Below are 20,350 nucleotides of genomic sequence, written 5' to 3' on the forward strand. Positions count from 1 at the left end.
ACAAAAATACATGCATTTAGCAAAATTTTGCTAGAAAACTTGAAAAAATTCGTTATATCGCGAATTTCGTTAAATCGAGGTTCGTTATATCGAGGTTCAACTGTATATATATATATATATATATATATATATATATATATATATATATACACCCGTTTGGGATTCATGGTACGAAGAAGACCAATGGTGCAGGAGACGATCAGAAAATGCACCTAGGAAGGAGCCAAGTGAGCTAGCAGACGAGCAGAAAACCCGCTTTCACATTTTCTGATCGTCTGCTACGCCATTTGGCTCCTTCGTACCGTGAATCCCAAACGTGTGTTTCGCTCTGAATACCCCAGGTGGCTCCGTCGTTCCAAGATCAACTTGCTCTGGTTCGCACGTCCCAATCAGCCGCCATATTCCCATAGGCGAAAATCGTTTTTATTTATTTTTGAAATAAATAGGTAAGTACCGTCGTTGTTCCAGGTGTCAAACAAAATAGACCACAAAATGCGACCTTCGTGTGAAGTTTCAGTGTGAACAAAGCAGTGGTTCGTTCAGGAAAAATTTGTAAAAGTGTTCCGGTTATCGTATATATATATATATATATATATATATATATATATATATATATATATATATATATATATATATGGTTATCGCACCAGACTGGTATTCTGGAGGTCGTGGGTTCGGATCCCACCTGGTGGGCATTTTTTCTCCACTTTCTTATTTTCCAAATTCTTTATCTTGACCAACTACATCCTCCCCTTTGCTTTCCGAGGTTTTCTTGACTGCCAATTCTTATTTCTGTCTTATTTCAACGAGCCCCTCATTTCCTGTACACACACACACACACGCACGCACGCACGCACGCACGCACGCACGCGCACACACACACACACACACACACACACACACACACACACACACATTGTTCGTACATGCTCACTTTATGCACAGGAAAATAACGCTCAGGCATGTTTGTGGAGAGATATTAGAACATTACTGATAGAGGCAACATTCTTTTAATTAGCAGTTTTGGTTCTAAAATAAAAGATGACCCCCATTATAGTGCCTAGAATGTAGTGGCTAGTGAAGGAGGATTGCCAGTGGCTGCCACATGGAGCACTGCCAGGTGGGAGGGTGCGGGCTGCACTGCCTTTGCAACATCGGCGAGCGGACTGCTGCAATTTCGCTTTCGCTCAGCTGGCTATATCTGTTCTTTTATGGAAGACGCTGATTACAGCTTTTGGAGTTCGCTTTGAGCCTTTGACTTAGAGTGGCATATTTAGAGATTGTTCGTTGCATGAAAGCTTCAATGAAGTTCAGCAAATCTGTGGGTTTCGAACATTCCATGCTTTTTGATTAAGGTGTGTTCTAGTGCCATTTTAACAGTAAAGGCTTTCCTTATAGAATTTTCATGTATTTTTTTTTGTAACGAAAGTAGGTGAAGTGCCTCAGTTCATTTTATTGACTCGTAAGCACAAGCACACTTGAGGCCAAAACTTTTGTGCTTGCAAAAAGCACAGGCCTATTCCTAATCGGACTTCATATATAGCAAGCACTTCTAGGAAAAATCATTCTTCCGTAAGAACTGTGCTTTCCTAAAGCAGCCTTCTCCGCATTCGACACAAATACTTGTCAAAGAAATCGTGTGATTAGCAATTCGGCCTCTTTACGAGAGAAATCTTTAGCCCTCTTCCCTATCAGTAACAACACAGTACATGGCTATAGATGGTGTTCACATGAAAGTTTAGCAGGCGATTTCTTCTCTTGGCAACACTGAAAACTGCCATGACAGTGCCAGAAAAAACGCCCCGGCATCTTGCGTCTTTGCCGTTACCACCCAATTCTTGGCAGTGGCGGAAACAGATATGAATGATTGCAGTGACATTGTGTGGTGATGCTCTTCTCACCCTTGAGAACGCCACATCACACCGGAGAATGGAGCCACGGTCGCGAAAGAAAGCACACACAATGCACGAAATCCCCGTTGCAACGCAGTTGCTTGCGCACCTTGCCCATGGTGCGGATTCGTTCACTTCAAAGCCAAATAATGCTTTCGAAGAAATTGTGTGCGTCCATGCCCACACCGACAGAGATAAAACGGTAGCGTAGCAAGGAGTGCGTTAGTAGCTGGGAGACTAGTGACATCTATTGACAAGTGGCTGAAGGAGAAGGCGCTCACTGACAGCTCAGCAATCTGTGCCGATACCAAAACATGGCAGCTGGCAATCAGCTAATCTGTGCAGGTGACTTCGCTCATGTCTTGTGACAGCTAGGCTTAGGACACTGTGCTAAACAGAATTTGACATCGAGGTAGTGCTTTTGAGTTCGGTGGGACACGATACTGCTGCTGCTGCTTACCGCACAGATGCTGCTGCACAGCAGGGCTACTATGGCGTTCACTTTGCAGCATTTGAGCCATGACCAACTTGAACTTGCTCTTAAAGGAGCCATGAAGAGCAAATACAACCGTGTAATTTGAAAGAATTAAGATTCAGTATATCACTCAGCTCCATTACAGCCATAAAAGATGCATTTTTAATGAAAAAAAAGCAAGAAGTATTTAAAAACTCAAATTTTGCACCAGAGTGACGTGTTATGAGCAAGAATGACGTTATACGGGTCAACAATAAAACATAATTTTCAGTGCGTTAACTCTTTCGCTACCGCCGAAAAATTGACTAATTTTAGGGGTCCAAGAAAACATTTTTTTTCCTGCTAAAAAATTGGTTAGGCACTAATTGCAGGAGCACAAAATGCAGAATATTTAACGGCATTTCCAATAATACCAGTTTTTTAAAGGTTTTTATATATCATAGTTGTAAAAAAAAATGTCAAAACCAAAATTTTTGTCGAGTTGTCGAAAAAAAAATGATAAAAAAGGAGTTGTGTATATCAAACCACCGGTAGTAGATAAGAATATACATTTTGTAGGAAAACATTTCAAAAACACGCCCCAGAAAAAATGTCGACTTGCGCGGAACAGTTTGTCAGATATAAAAAAAAAATGTTAGCATGCACGGTGCTCATGTCATGCGGTGAAGCCCAACCTCCAATTCAAAATGTGCAATTTCGGGTAGTTTCCTGGAATAAATCTGGTGGTTTGTCATTATCAGAGGCACCAATTTGCCCCGACATAACGTGAAAACATCTTGTCAATGGCTGACTTTGCATTTACAGCGAGCACAATATTTGGGACAAGCACGCGATGCGGATAAAAACATGCATGAAGTTGAAAACGGAACGCCGTGGCTGATATTGTTGTCGTTCACGGTCAGTTATCTCCCAAAACATAAAGCTGAGCTTTATTATCATCTTCTTACTCACAATTGTAGCCTTGCTCGCAAAAATGAGGTACGATCCGCTAGAATCGTGCCCTGCGATCTTTGGCCGAGTAGCAGGTTGCGCGATGAATAAGATCAGCACAACGAGCCTCCTCTATTGCAGCGCCACCTAACAGTTTTCAAATGAAACAGTACAAAAACTTATCGCAGACTCCGTCCGAATAGACCGTTCAACTAAGCAGCAACATTAGACACCCGGATATACCCTCGCATGGAAACGAAACTGGAAGGCGAACAGCTGGCAGTGGAAGGCCGGTTTGAAGTGCTGTCCTCGGTGGAACAGATATCTGGCGACTGGGTGTGACCTTTTGACTAGCATCTGAAGTTCTTATCGCAGATATCGGGTTAGGGTGGGGGGAAATCAGGAACGCCGTGCTTTGTTCGAGGATCAGTCGCGGACGCTTCAGGCGCCATGGCAGGTAGCCTTGAAGTTGGGTTGGTTGGGTAACTGCGTAGTAGTGCTAAATATGAATTTCGCGATGCAGAAACGAAACCGAAACTGTTGTAAACTGTTTGCGAATGGTCCTGGGGTAAGTAGAACTACCACAGTACTTAGAACAACGTGCGCAAAGGCAATAAAACTGCCTAGAATCATACAGTAGCTTTGCAACCATGCACTGCTTGACATTTCCAGCCGATTTCTGGGATTATTACTGTCAGAGCACGAACCTGACGATTGAAAATCGTTTGCTAGTTCCCCATTCACGCCCTGATAGCAATAAACAAGCGCTGGTGCAGAGTAACTGCGAGTTGCACGCATTCTTCATTGGTAGCCGTGACGCGCAATGTCCACGCCCCTTTTCCACACCCAGGTGATTCAAAAGCATGTCAAAAATCACGTTTTCGTTGCAAAAATGAAAACAAAACTGATTTTGAAAGGCCATTTTCTGATTTAACTCCGAACAGCTTTACTTGCTCGAGAAACGCCTGGAACGCTATGAAAAGGTGCTCCCAAAAGTATTGATCAAATTGATCGATTTTGATAGGCGCGGTAGCGAAAGAGTTAACTGCACGTTAGCATTCAAGTGATGCGGTCAAATGGAACTAGAGGCCCCATTACACACGTCCAGTCATGTGTCGTCGTGACAGGTCAGTTAGGCGGCCGCCAATCACACAAACAAGGTTCCGTGACGTAAAAAAGTTGCGGGAAAGTGGCTAGGGGGTCGCGACTGCTTCACACGTTTTCTTTCATATCTCCGTTATTTGTTCGAAGATTGCGATGATATTGGTATCATTGTTATCGGGCCTAAGCAGTCTTTCTAATAAACCCAACTTGTGGTTTGTCTTCATGGCTCCTTTAAGGAAGTTGGGGTTGATTTGCAGGACGAGGTTGTCACACCGGTGAATGGAACAGCCACTTTCGTCGCGTAACTATCGTTAATGCAGCACACCCAGGAGTTGTGGCCACCTGCATTGCGAACAGCCCATGCATACGACGTCACCTAGCAGTGGGGACATGTAGACACAGGCATGGCGGTGCACACACATGGCTGCCGACATGCATGCCACGCCAGCGAATACAACATATACCACAGAAGCACGCCAAGCAAAGGCTTTTCAAGCCGAAATGTTGGTGCAATTATTGTCTTACGCTTCACAGCAGGCGTAACCTAATGAATCCACTAACATTGTGTGTGGCACTTTCATATCCATGTCACTGAATAGGATCGATGTCGAAGAATGGGCAGAGACTCTCGCTGGTGGAGTTGGCAATTGTTGTGCAGCACCGTTTTGCGATCCACCAGCACCTGCTGCTTCAGAACCAGAGCGTGTGGTGGAGCTCTGTTGGCACCAGTGTGGGGCCTCGGGCACCAGATCCTTCCAGGCCCACCGATTTGGCACTGTCAGTGACTGAGCCAAACTAAGGAGGCTTCCAAAGTTTTTTGGGGCTCACAAAGATTTCTTGTTTTTTGTTTTGCTGACATTTGAGGCATGATGTGTTCTGGATAATGTTTGAATATTGTAGGTATGGCATTGCACGGAGCTACTCATTGTAACACCATTCACAGCGATACTGAACGTGCATGAGCTTGATACAACTGCTCCCAAAATGCTTTTTGACACACCATTGCAGCTGGTGTCATCCTGCAGTATTTTCTTTTGATGTTTTGTTCCCATTCTGCAAGCTGCATAGCACCGGATGGTGCAGCAAACATGAAACACGCTCCTTGTTTGGCAGTAACCACTAAATTTACACAGCGGCACAAAGCATATCATTCTATTTGCACTGTCGCTTCCGCTTTGTCATCTTTTTGTACAGCTACACAAAGCTGTCTTGGTTACAGGCGCGGGAAAACAATAGCCAGGAACTTAACGCATGCGAGTGTGCACCTCCTGGCGGGTGCCTGAAGTTGTCCAACTCCACCTTCAAGAACACTCTAGGGTGCCCAGCGTTTGTGGCATTATCTCTCGCGTGCTTTTCTCTTTCCCAGTTCTCACCAAGTTCACAAAGCCACTTGCTGCGGGTTCTAGCGCGTGCTGACACGTTCCGCTTTGGGAAAGTTGCGAAAGCCTATGTTCTAAACGATCCGGGCCAGCCAGTCAAGGAGAACTTTCAGCGGCAAGTTCAGAAATGCATGTGAGGTGCACCCCGCAGGGGGCACCTTGTGTACTCAAGGTGTTTTGGTGAGTAGTGCCACCACAGTCCCGAGCTCTGCAGGGGTGCCTACTGCCGTAGACACTTGGTGTCTTGCAACACCATGGACCCGAGCACATGTGGGTTGGACCCACCCATGTCCCGGCTGTGCGTGGCTTTGCCGTGTCCGGGGAAAAGGGGAACCTGGTGGCTGAGCCAAAGTTGGGGTTGTTTTGGACCTTTACGGCCCCCCAGCAGCGGCAACACGTCACTTCGGCCCCCGCTTCTCGCAGACGGTACCCCCGGTCTGACCCGCCCCGGGGGGGAATCAGCCAGTCGCCTTTTCCTGTCCTCCTCTGAGCTCTTTCTCTTTCCTATTTCCTTTTCTAACACTGTCCTGTCATCTCATTTCTTCCTTATTTCTAAGCTTTTCTAGGCGGCGAGGGTTAATCCTGTGCAAAGACGTCACTCTCGATCCCGAGCATAGGATTATAGGGGCAAGGTATGGCTAGCATGTTAAGTCACGTTCCCTTGTTGGGCTCGGTGGTGGGTGGCCGGCCTTGCTACCGAATGTACACCATGTATTTATGGCTTCTTTTTCCACCCCAAGAAAAACTGATAGGTCCCTGAAAAGGGGCCGCACCGAAGTACTTAGCATCAGAGCAGCTCCACCTGTCGAAACCTTTAACAAATACCTTGTGGTACACTCCGAAGAAGAAAATGCACCCTTAGCAAAAAAATCGGTGTTCCTCATTGCAAAATGCCTCGAGAACATCGTTGGGAAAGGCTACCGTACAAAAAAACTTGCCTCAGGCGACCTGCTGGTAGAAGTACAAAGAAAAAGCAAAGTGAAAACCTCCTGAAACAGGACACCCTGGCTCAACTAAAAGTGACGGTCACGCCACATCGTAGCCTAAACACAACCCAAGGCGTCATCTCTGAACGAGAACTACTTCATGAGAATGAAGACGATCTCCTCGAAGGGCTCAAAGACCAAGGCGTAACAGCTGTGCGGAGGATAACTATAAGTCGCGCAGGTGAGGAAATCCGAACTAAGCACATTGTTTTGACTTTCAACCGTTCAACACTTCTCGAATCGGTCCATGCTGCATTTATTTCCTGTCCAGTGCACCCATACATACCTAATCCGCAAAGGTGTTTCAAGTGCCAGAAGTATGGCCATGGAACTCTGTCGTGCCGTGGCCGATCTATCTGTGCTCACTGCGCAAGCACTGACCACTCCAGTGGCAGTGACGATTGTAACAAGCAACAAGTGAAATGCCCAAACTGCAGTGGACCACACTCTGCCTTCTCACGTGCATGTCCATCATTCAAAAAAGAAAAAGAAATAATCCAACTGAAAGTCACCGAGAACCTAACGTTCCCACAAGCATGCCTGAAGCATGCCTTGCTATCGGGCTAAAGTTACGCAGACACAGCTCGCCGGGGGGTGGGGCGTCGTCTGGTAGATGCGGGCACCCAGTACAGCGAGGCTGACCTGGTCCCGTCGCAGCCCCCCACTCAGCAGCAGAAAGTCGCTACCGCGGCTTCTGCTGCTGCACTCCGACCTAGTGCTGGGCGAAAGGCCGCCAGCACGACTCCTGTCCAGGTCAGCGATGTTGACCTTGTCTCAGGCACCTGTGCAACAGCAGAAGGCTGCTCCTGTGGGTAATGTGGTTCCAGCAGTGCCCAGTGCTGTGGCTACGGCCTCTAGCACAAAGTCTGGTCCTGACAATCTTTCAACTTCAGAAACCGCGGTTGAGGCCATGGATGTCTCTCCAAGTACGTCTGCTCCTGAGGCATCACAGGAGCGCCCCGGTGCCACAGGTCGTGGCAAACCGACCAAACCAAAGGCCAGTAAAGTCGTTGCCCCTGGAAATTACCCCACAACCTATTTGAACCTGCTCAGAAGGGCCCCGAAACACGGCCTGCTAAAAAGAGGGGAAAAACATGATCCAGAACATGATCCTTTTTTCTCTCTTGCTGATTTTCATGGCTGCTGAAAGTGTTATGTACTGGAATGGTAGGGGGTTGTTAAGAAATCTAATATTTCTGACATCCTCACCAATCACAAACCACAAATACTGTGCCTCCAAGAAACACACCTGCGCCCATCACAGACAAACTTCCTAACACAGTACATTGTTTACCGTAAGGACAGACAAAATTGCATCCAGCCGTCTGGTGGTGTGGCAGTAGTACTCCAAAAATCTGTGGCTTGTCAGTACCTCCAGCTACAGGCGTCACTCGAAGCTGTAGCTGTCAGAGCCATAGTTTTTGGCAAACTAGTGACAGTTTGCTCTCTCTACATTTCACCTGACTATCGCCTTTCCAACGTCGAATTTGAAAACCTAATCAATGAACTACCTGAACCTTACATCATAACCGGTGATTTTAATGCTCACAACCCCATCTGGGGATCTGTGCGAGCCGATGCTCGAGGGCGACTCGTTGAAAGGTTTGTCACGACATCCAGATGTTGCATCCTTAATAAGAAATGCCCCACATATTACAACTCCACACACCACACATACTCAGAAATAGACCTTGCAATTGGCTCTGCAATCTTACTGCCTATGCTTGAATGGAGTGTATTTAACAACCCGCATGGCAGTGATCGTTTTCCTGCAAAACTAATGGTTGTAAACAATGACTCTCAAGGCACAGAACCTCTTCGAACATTTAAATTGGCTGCACTCACTGTGCTTTAATGTGACCCTATATAGGCACCCTTTCTCTTAGTATACTCATTATGTTTTAACATGGCCCTATACACCATTTCTCTTAGAAAATTTTTAATCTAGTGCTTTTAGTACAAATCTTTCTCATCTCATTCACGATTGTCATGGCGCTCTTTGCCTTTGTCGGCCTTACGCCATTAAACCTGAAATCATCATCATCATGTGAAGTGCAGCAGCCGGGACTTTGATGAAGGGAGAAGGGCCGCTAGCTTTGCGGTTTTGCCAGCCTTGCACCACTTATGCAAGCTGCACCAATTTTTTTTCTAAACCTTTCGGAAGGGTGGGCTGTGCAGATATTGGCCTGTAGTTATTATCGTTTCTATCATTACCTTTATGAATTAGTAAACATACCCTATCTTCTTTCATAGCTCTAGGAAACATGCTCGATTGAAGTGCTAAATTATAAAGGACAATACCGACGCAGTGGATTTCGGAACAAACATTATTGGTATAATTTGTATATTATCCTTGTTTAGTGTTTTGCTGTTTAAACTTCTGAATATTTTAAAAACTTCAGTTTCATTAGTCAGTTCTAGGAGCAAGCTATTAATGGACTGTGTTTCAGCATGGATGGGACTTGTACGCACTGCTCCGCAGATGAGGCTGCTCTGACAAAGTGGGAATTGAAGTACTTGGCAAGTTGTGCTGTTCATGGCCATCTATGTTCATCGTTTGAAGATGGTGGTTTTCTTTGTTGTAGCCAGGAATAGTATTTGATTTTCTATACTGTGTCAGGGCATAATTTACCAATACCAGAAAGGAGGTTGTTGTAATACAGTGCCTTAGCTAGCCTTAATGTTCCATTGATTTCTAATTGCCCTGAACTCCTTCAATTTTTTCTGCTAACATGCCCTCAAAAAAGCATGGTAAAGATGGTTTTTTTTAGTAACTTTCTTGTGCTCCTTCATTGTCCAGGGCTTCCTCGGTTTTTTTTCAAGCATTTAGTGGTAGCAAAAGGAAAATGCTTGCTGTAAATGTGCACGGGAGGCTCAATATAAGCTGTGTAGGCTTCTTTGACACTCCTTTTTTTTTTTGCTTCATGCAGCTCCAATCAGACGCGCGTATGGCCTGTTAAAATGATTCTAACCGGTCCTTGGGAATCATTTGAAACGTAACTGAATTGCGTGGATTTCTTTTGTTTGTGCCAGTACAAGTCAAACACTGGACAATGGTCGCTAATATCTGACGAAATGGTGCCTGAAATTGAAATATCAGTATGAAAATTTATGATTAGCAGGTCAAGACAAGACGACCTCAAAAGTGTAACGTGCACATGCATAGGAGTGGTAATCGTGCTCATAAAACCTCCCAAAAAAAGCCTCGTAATAAATATGTGCGAATAATTTTTATCATTAAGAATGTTGATATTAAAATAACCTCCACAGATGAGGAAAGAACAGTTTAGGAAAACATAGTGCAGAAGTGTGCCAAAAAAATTAAGAAATCTTTCAGTGTTTCCAGTTGGAGGGCGATATACGGTTGGAATGATTTTATTGCCAGTTTTCACAGTTATCATTTTGTAATTCAGCATTGCCCGCTGCTGAGCACGAGGTCGCGGGTTCGATTCCCGACCGCGGCGGCCACTTTTCTGATGGAGGCGAAAAGCAAAAACGCCCGTGTGTACGAGATTTCGGCGCACGTTAAAGATCCCCAGGCGGTCAAAATTAATCCGGAGCCCTCCACTACGGCGCGCCTCATCGTCTGCGTTGCGTCAGCGCGTTAAACCCTACAATCAATCAATTCAGCATTGCCAAGCAGAGATCTGGTACCAGTTCACAGTGGCGATAGTGTGTGGCGTAAAGTGCCATATCACCCCCTCATTTACTCATTTGATTTATGGAAAAATGCCGATAGCAGTTTATGCTAGTGTCACGATTTAGCCCCGCGTTCGTGAACCTGGGAGGGTAGGGGTACCCTCCAGCCGAGAGACGACATGCAGCGTGCTGGTGGTGACGGTGACTGACCGCGAGCAGCCGTGCTCGGCGGTGTTTGTTCTCCGGCCACTCACAATGTTGCCCACTGAGCCTGGTGGGGCCACTGAACTTAGCGGCTAACGAATATCAGGGTTGTGGGGGGCGCCACACACTTGTCACAGCTAGGCAAGCCAACATCATTCCGACACCATTGTGAAATCAAATTGAAAACTGAATTTGTGCAGGAAGACATCTATTTTGTTGACTTTGTTTCCTACAGAGCCTGCATTGAGTGGGCAAGGAAGCAGTGTCGTCAACATGCTTCCTAATCCGCTACTTTATGCATTGCAGGCTCTGCGCATGTCTGACCAGCTGGCTATCTGTGTCGTCCTGTGGTTCGGCCTGTCCACCTTCGTTGCTGATACCTGGAGAGCCGATTAACTATGGTGGCCACTTTCCCATCGTAAATGGTGCCCTGTGTGTGGATTCTGCCCATGCGTGGATTTCCCATGTGCTCCCTCCTGCGCAAGCCCTCTTTGTCACCCCGTCAGCCCCATGGTCAATGTCATCACCCTCCGACGCCCTGGATTTAGGCAGCAAGCACATCGAAGCGTCCTCTTCAGTGGGCATGGGAGCAGTGTCGTCAACATGCTTCCTAATCTGCTACTTCACTTATTGCAGGTGTGTAAACCATATTCACTTTATGCTAAGAGGTGCGGTGACCCAGTTTATTACTGCTACCGTGCCCACGGTTCTTAGGCGACACTGTCTGCGAATATATTTCTATGGCCTACTTTTTTCTGTGCTGTGGAGACATCGATGCTAATCCTGGTCCGGCTCTTCCATGCCCTAAGTCAGTTGATGACTCCAATAACCTACTCTATCCCCGCTGAGCAGACTAAGCTAATGTTTCGATTACTTAAAGAAGTGCATGAACGTACACTGGAGAGTACAAAATTTCAAGCTAAAGTTGCCGCTGACATAAAAGCTGTCAGAGAAGGACTAGAAAACATTGAAACAAAAATGACTGCCATCCAGCAGACTTGACGAGCTGGAAAAAAAAAAAATCCTGCGATTTTGCAGCCGTCTCTTTCTATAAGGGCGATTTCCCGTGCAAGCCGGGTGAACTTCCCAAGCGTTGTAGTCCCACAGAAGGGCCGAGCGCGAGGCCGGGGAGTCGCTTGTACCTATTTTACCGGTAGGTGCCCGGCGCCACGAAGGCACACGAATGCACATGGTGCCTTCCACAGCCACGGCAACCGCTTGTGGCAGGACATGCCGCCAGACTCTTTCACCCCGGCAAGCTTCCTTTACCCTTGCGAGGGGCCCCTGACCCTTGTCCACCTGGCGGGGCCCCCGGCCATCATGCCGCGTTGCGCCATTGCTGGGGGTGAAAGAGTCTGGCGGATGTCCTGCCGCAGGCGGTTGCGAGTTGAACGTCCACCGTGGCTGTGGAAGGCACCATGTGCACTCGTGTGCCTTGGTGGCGCCGGGCACCTACCGGTAAAATAGGTACAAGCGACTCCCCGGCCTGGCGCTCGGCCCTTCTGTGGGACTACAACGCTTGGAAAGTTCACACTGCTTTCACGGGAAATCGCCCCTATAGAAAGGGGCGGCTGCAAAATCGCAGGAACTTTCTTTTTTTTTTGTTTTTTTTTTTGTTTAGAGAGCAGCTATTGCAAACGGGACAATCGCTTGCAGGCCTAACCAGCTTCACCGATAATCTTAACATCCCGTGCTGACGAACTTAAAGATAGATTCCATCGCAACAACTTAGTATTTCATGGCATTCCAGACGCGAAAGAAACTTGGGAACAGACAGAAGCAAGACTAACATCTGTTTTATGTTCGGTCATGGATTCTTTTCTACCCAACACAATACAGTCGAATCCCGCTACAACGAAATTGACGGGACGTGCGAAAAATTTCGTTGAAGCGAAAATTCGTTGAGGCGAAATCTGCCCCAACACACCACGGAAAGGCCAGAAAAATATTGATTGATTGATTGATGGTAGGGTTTAACGCGCCGACGCAATGCAGGCGATGAGGCGCGCCGTAGTGGAGGGCTCCGGATTAATTTTGACCACCTGGGGATCTTTATCGTGCGCCGAAATCTCGTGCACACGGCCAGAAAAATAGCCCTGTACGTTTCCGCAACATTGGCAGCATAATACAATGTTTAGAAAAAGGAGTGACGCCCAAGAACTCGTGTTTATTTGGATAACAAACATACCAATGGTTATCTGTTTTTTTTTTTCCATTGAACGCGTTCCGGAGGGGGGTGAAGATATGCAGGCGCAAAACGTATCGCTGTACAACAAGGCGTGTCCACCGAGCTGATTACTTGCAGATAACTGCTAGGCCGTCGGAAGCCCCCCTCTCGCTTGTGGCAGGAGCAGTGCCATTATCTTATCCTCCGACAGGGCACGGCAGCTACTGACCTTGGCAGGCAAGACGCGCGCGCTTGCATTTAACATGACCGCGCGCCCGCGACTAAGATAAGATGACTAGGCTTCAAGACCAAACACGCAAACATGATTTTTGCTCTTGGCTATGGAGAATGGTAGAAGGAAAACGGCAAGGACAGCTGCTCACAACGCATACATGACCAACAAGTATCTATAAACGTTGTACATGACGGCACCGCGCCAGCAGCGGAGCACATTCATGCAATTTCAACTGGATACGGATTGGCTGTAGCTCTGGGGCTCCGCCTTGGCGAAGCGGGCCTGCGCCTCGTGTAAAGACGGCCAGCCACATCGTTATCACCATCAAGCAATGGCGTGCGCCTATGAGTTATTTTTTGTTTTGTTTTGGGTGGCGGTGTGGTCGCAACGCGCATGTTTTCGGTGAAACTAAGCGTCCTGAATGTATAAAAAGTTACAGATAGCTGGCGCTATGCTTATTTTATTGTAAAATAATTGTTCGAACCCAGCCCAAATCATCTAAAATTTCGTTGAAGCGAAAGCAAGCCAGACAAATGGTTCGTTGTGGCGAGGACTTTGTTGCATTGACTTCTATGGCTAGCTGACGGGGAATTGGAAATATTTCGTTGAAGCGGAAATTTCGTTGAAGCGGCGTTCGTTGTAGCGGGGTTCGACTGTAGAACGTGCGCATTGTTTGGGGTTTTTTTCACCGAACAAATGTGGCCCTGCCATTGGTAAATTTACTAATTTCAAACAAAAACAAAGTACTTTCCCTACATAGTCAACTCAAACTTCAGGGCCCGTTTGCCCGTACGCATAAGTTCTCAATTAAGTTCCCGCTTACGAATAAGACTCCAATAAGTTGAAGTCGGCCACGGCAAATAAGCCGGTTGCCAAAAAACCCGACGGAAACGCTACCTTAACCGAGCGTTTGTGTCAGTTTCGGGCAAACGACTTATTACCTAGACAGCGGTAAAGTCTTAGTTGAGAACTTATTCCCACAGTTATCGCGTTCGGGCAAACGGGCCCAGGACATCGCTGCAAATGAAGATTTCTTTGCTACCGCTTGATTGCAAGAAGAAAACTGATCGAATTCCGTCAAAGTCAGCCTGGATCCCCTTCTTTCCAACTTGGCTACAGAAGAATATTTATAGGCACGAATTGTTATATTTACAACGCTAGCATTGACACCGTACAGCAAATTGAAACTCGAGAAGAGCGCCTCAAACGTATTACCAATGCCGCCTCGCCTGCCTTACCGTAGGAAAACGAGGGGAGGGGTAATCTTTGTTCACTGTTTTATTCACCTGCGATTTCCATTATTTTTTGCAACGTACGAAGTGCATTTAACAAACATGAGTCGTCGTCATCGGCGATTGACACATGTTCCACCCATATTACTGCACTAATAGAAACATGGCTTTCCATGCATGTGTGCGACACGAAAATTTTTTGTAATGCCTCTCACTTTTCCATCTATCATTGTGACCGTACTGAAAGTTGAAATGGCGGTGTTCTTTTAGCAATATCAAAAGATATTCCATCAAGGTGCGTACATATTAGCAGTGATTTAGAAATATTTGGGCCTCTGACACTTCACCATCAAAATATAGTCCTTGGTGTTTGCTATCGATCTCTTTCTTCCTCCATTACGTTTATCAATGAGCTACATGATGCAATCAACTCAATTTGTACGCAGACAAGACTGAAATGCGGTTTATTCTAATCCACACTTGGCTTGCATATGCAACAAGGCAACAGGTGCACACTTCACTCTCGACACTTCCCAGCCACGTGCCGGCTATTAGCTCCAAACGCCGATCCGACCTCTCTGGTCGACGTCTGCCTCTCAACTCCCCTCTGCTGTCTCCTTCAGCCCCGTTACTCTTTCTTCCTTACGCCAAAAGAAGAAACAAATGAAACACAGCTCAATTCAATAATAACAATGAGTGGTACGCAGGGCGAGCGAAATTATTTCCTTAGACTTTGGGTGCTTTGACCTTCCCCCCGTGAGCCAAGGCCAGCACATGAGGTTATGCCATTATCTGGTATGAAAATGAACGGTGTTTCAATCTTATTCGCGTGGCTATGACTGCACTTGCCGTGAGTAACAGTGGCCTGTCATTCCACTCCTCCTTAAAGGAGTACTGACACGAAATTTCAAACCTGTGATAACAATGTAAAACGCTTCCTTTTTATCAGGAGATATCTCCCAGCAAGTTTCAACAGCAACAGTTCAGCGAAACATATTTAAAATTCATTTTAATCTTCGCCCGCACGAGAAAGCCCAGAGCGGGCCGACATGACACCATGTGCTACTTGCCCCAAACTGCCGACGTCGGGGCTCCCGTGACAAAGCCAACGCGCTGCTGTGGTTGGCGCGCTCTGCTCGGGCGTGTGTGCACGTCATGGTTTTGGGACTGACGTCATGCTGCCCGGGCCTGTGGGGACGGCGAAAACCTCGGCCGGTCTGGGCGCGCGCGTGCGCTCGCTCGCGCGCGCTTCCAGGGAGGCAGCGATGCGGCAAGAATGGTGACGTCATGTGATACATCCTGTTATGGCGGCCGCTCGGCGTTTTTCAGTCGAAACCTAAACTGGCACGAATAAACGACGCCGTAAATGAATGTTTACGCTGCGCTCGACCGTCTAATCTGTCATTCTATGATTAGTGGGCTGGTAGGCACGCGTAGCTGCGAAAAAAACGTAACACGAAAATTTCGTGTCAGTACTCCTTTAACATGAAGGTGTAATGGTCAGTGGAATAGTGCATTGGCCACTAATCGCTCAATCACTGCCTGTGGGGACGAAGGCCACACACAGGTGCAGTTATCTCTCTCCCCGTCTCCAGTCGCCACTCCTACACCCTCGCCCACCCTGACGTCTGCGGCGTCCTTGCATGCAAAATCTTGACACACATAAAACAACTTAAACATCAATGCATTAAAAAATATATTATTCTCTCACTGGGAAATTTTATCGCATGCTTTATTATCCTGGGAGTGAGACTTTGAGTGGCTACGGGAAGCAGAGCATTTCGCCCCGCTCCTAATGAATAGGGAAATGGAACAAGGAAAGAAATCATCACGAGCACAGTGATGTTGCAGGCTTGTTCTCGTGAGCATCAATCGTGTAATCTATAGTGAGCCCAGAATGTTGCTCGCCAAAAGGGATTGTGGTGTTTCAATCTTACCGGCGTGGCTACGATTACACGTGCCATGAGTAACAGTGGCTTGTCATTCCACTCCTCCCTAACATAAAGAGTGCAGTGGTCGGCAGAATAGCACACTGATCACTAATCACTCGATCTGTACCTGTGGGGACGAAGGCCACACACAGGTGTTAACTGGGATTTGTGTTCAGGCTGCCACAAACGGAAACTGAAAACACAGTGCTCGAGAGAACTGTCGCTGGCTGCATGTACAAAGTACATTCTGGTCCACTCAACAGTATTCAAATGCCAAGGAAATTCTATTGTTATAACTGATTTATTTATTTCAGGTACCCTCATGGCCCAGAGGGCACTATTGAGGGGAGTGGTACATCTGGATGTTCGAAGATGGTTAAATTGTACAAACATTGTATATATGTAAAGCAATATACAAAAACACTAAACCAGTAAGTATGGAGCGGTGTGCAGATATATATACAAAGGCGTAACACAAATCTACAAAGGTATAGCCTCTAGCATAGAAAGCTAACAAAACTAACATTGACAGTCACATGCAAATGGAAGCAACACATTGGAAGGAAAATAAACACTTTGGGAAAAAAGGTCACTAGCTACACAGAAGTAATCACTTTTTTTCTAAACTGGTCAATGTTGTTAGTAAGCACTAGGAATTCTGGCAGGCGATTCCACTCCGATGTAGTTCTAGGAATAAATGAGTTTGAATGTGATACAGTGCGACATTTCGGGATACCAACTTTACAAGAATGATCATGCGCAATGAAACATGACTGGGGAGTGAGATAAGGGCATTCTTAAAGGGGTCCTGAAATACCTTCCGCCGATGCATGGATGTACAGGTGCCCCAAAAATATTACGGAGCATGGGAGCGGTGGCCGGAGCACGCAAAACTGCGTGCCAGCGCGATCTATGCGTAGATGCGCCGCAGATAGCGAGAGTGCGTGGGCACATCCGGCTGGCTCCTCTCGATGTTCTTAAGCCCGTCTTATCGCCGGCTCAATCGAAGCTGCACGCTGGTGCCACCCCTGCTCGCCAGGGGCGCTTTCGGAGCTATATGAAGGCCTGTTTATGCAGAACCAGCGAAGAAAGCTTCGTCTTCGGCGGGGTCCACTTTCTGCTTCGTCATGAATGCCACCGATTTCACTATGGGTTCCGGCCGTGCTTCGCGATCCACTTGATTTTGAATCATGTGGCTAGAACGCCTCCCCTTTGAGGGAGGCGTTCAATTTATAGATTTTAAAGAGAAGGCATATGCGTGATATCGTCCTGCGCTGTGTTAGTGGTTCGAGAGATAAAGTTATTTTCATTTGCGTTACGCTTGATAAACGGCCGTAATCGTGAAGGATGAAGCACGATGCTCGGTTCTGGATTACTTTAAGTGCATTTATTAGTGAATTATTGCATGGATCTCCCACTGAAGACGCGTATTCGAGTTTTGAGCGGACAAGTGATTTGTACAATAACAGCTTAACCGAAGCGGGGGCTAAGGAAAAATGTCGCCTAATAAAACGAAGCATTCGGTTAGCATTCAAGATAATAGAAGAGATGTGCATATTAGACGAAACTGGTAGCAATGGGGAACTGCTTATACTGTAAGAGGAAGGGTGTAAGTTAAGTTGGCGTGAGAACCGCATTACTTTACATATATATAATATTAAGTGTCATATGCCAAGTTGAGCACCAATTATTGATAGCGTCAAGATCCTGTTGAAGCAAAGAAACGTTATTAGTATTTTTTATTTCTCGGTATATAACCCAATCATCTGCAAAAAGTTTTACAGAAGAAGTCAGATTGTTAGGCCGATCATTAATATATATAAGAAAAACCAATTGGCCCCAAACTGAACCTTGTGGGACGCCTGAAGTGACAGGAAGAGTTGAAGAGTTGAATCCATTAACATAAACAAATTGAGAGCGATCTGTTAGGAAACATTTAATCCACTTAAGAACAATGGGGTCTATATTCAGTTGGCTTAGTTTGTGAAGAAGCAGGCTGTGGGGCACTTTATCGAATGCCTGACAAAAGTCTATGAAGATGCAATCAACCGTGGAACCGCTATCAAGAACAGAATGAAGGTCGTTTGTGAAGGCTACCAACTGCACTTCACACGAAAATAATTTTCTAAAGCCGTGTTGCTCTGGTGTAAAAAAGGAGAATAATTCAAGAAAACCTACCAAGTGAGCAGCGATGGCGTGTTCAAATATTTTACAAGAAATACTCGTTAACGAGATGGGGCGATAGTTCGAAGCGGAATGTTTGTCACCAGATTTATGGAGTGGAATCACTTTACCTATTTTCCAGTCATCTGGAATTTCCCCTGATTGAAGAGACTGAATAAATATTTTGGACAGTATAATAGCGGAATAAACCAAGGTGTTTTTAAGCACTTTTGTATTAATATCATCGGGACCACAACTGGAAGACAATTTTAGGCCCTCAATTATGCATACAATGCCATCAAAATAAAAATGAATGGGATCCATGGGGAAATCAATATGAGTGTGACAAGCAGGGAGTGATGGGTTAGTAAAATCAGTAAAATTGACAGCTGGGCTAGTTGGTTTTGATTCATCGTAAATAGCACTTGAAATGGGACACAGAAGAGAAGACAAACATGACGGCGCTAACTCGCAACTGACTTTATTAGGCGTAAACACAAATACATGCTCAGAAAGAAAGAACACGTGCCCAGGTCAACCCCGAAAGTGCAGTCTGATAAACACAAAGGTCACATGATTACGATTCGAAAAACACAAGGTTACACTGTACATAGTCAACAACCAACCCGCAAAACACCTCAGTTAATGCATTTGACAAGAACAGAAATTCCTTTTCATGAAGTGCCACCGACGCGTGGCTAACACACTTATCATCGTGCTTTCTTATATAAAAAGCTTCAATTACCTCGCGTGTCAATTGGTGATCGTGTCGCGAACACACTGGTGTTTTAACTGGTGATGAGTGACGGGTTAGTACAACTGGAAAATGCTTTTGCAAATATGTCATTCAGAGCGACGGCGCAAACTTGCATTCCTGATTCGATTTGACTTCAGATCAACAATAGAAATTGTTGAATCCTCGGTATCCTTAAAGGGACAGACAACCGATTTTTGTCGCGTGTATGTTCTCTAGCTCATACGAAAGCCAGCGTTTTATATAGCCTGATAACCACAAGCAATTTCTAAAAAAACTGGCGGAAATAATTTTAATTTGGCAGCAAACTTTCTGAAATCGGAAGGATGGCGGTTCGTAGTGTCGAAACTTGACACTACAATATGTGTCCCTGTCACGTGACCTGCAAACCTAGCAGCTACTGTAACTGCTGAAACGTTTATTTACGTATTGAAAACCTTTTAACACAAGTATTCGTACGAGGTCAAATTGCGTATGTATTTCTAAACATTATTCTGAAATTTTTAAAGACACGCCGCCAGCCGTCGCTGGGTGCCTCTCAGCATGCCTCTCAGTGTGGCTAACTGAGCCTCCATGCCCAGAATCAACGGCAGCGTTCAGTAAACAGATCCAGTGAAGGAGCTTTGACGATTCTGCCTGAGCCAGGGGCGTTTGTTCTGCCAAAATATTTGATTTCAGTTTCCAAATACGCCAACGGCAGCTTAAAAAAAAAAAAAAAAAAAAAGAAACGTCGCGCTCGGGGAGAATTGAACTTCCCGCCTCCACAACGTGAAGCCAGATTCTACCTATCGTCTATCCCAACAGATGGCGCATTCGTGCAAAATAGACCGTTGCATTAAAAAAAACACATAAAGGAACAGGAAAGCCTGCGATTCAAACTTTTTTAGCTGGGAACAAGTTTTTAAATATCGTTTTTTATTTCGCATATAGACAAAAGTATGTTGCTCGTGGACGATGACAAGCTTATTTGAGCGAAGTTAATGTTAAAAGTGGTGTCAGTATGATTCTAACGAGACAATCTTTTGAATGAACCAAACTTGTGTTTTCTCTTCATGGCTCCTTTAAAGACAGTAAAATCAGTTTTACTGTTCAGCCAGACCCTGGCCATTTTATGTTATCGGGAGTGCGCTCCCCATTCCAAAGGTTAGATGCCGCCATGCTGGACCGAACAGGATACGAGCCTGGCTCAAGCGAGGAGGAAGATTGTGTTAAGCTCGCAGCTATCTTTTTTTGGGGGGAAGGCTTGCCCCCGCAAGGTG

The 20,350-nt window shown here is 45.9% G+C and overlaps 1 protein-coding gene across 1 annotated transcript in view; it reads left to right on the top strand.

Annotated features, from left to right (window-relative positions):
• LOC144163913 (histone H3-like) overlaps positions 1-20,350 on the top strand; it is a 66,508-nt gene that overhangs the window by 28,848 nt on the left and 17,310 nt on the right. Inside the window, exon 4 of the mRNA XM_077694577.1 lies at positions 10,916-11,245. Within this exon, the coding sequence (XP_077550703.1) occupies positions 11,120-11,245 (126 nt within the window). The 5' untranslated portion in view covers positions 10,916-11,119. The remainder of the gene's footprint in view (positions 1-10,915; positions 11,246-20,350) is intronic.

Source organism: Haemaphysalis longicornis, unplaced genomic scaffold, assembly GCF_048455015.1.
Source record: "Haemaphysalis longicornis isolate Haplotype H1 unplaced genomic scaffold, Haemaphysalis longicornis Haplotype H1 scaffold_1, whole genome shotgun sequence".
NCBI lineage: Eukaryota > Metazoa > Arthropoda > Arachnida > Ixodida > Ixodidae > Haemaphysalis > Haemaphysalis longicornis.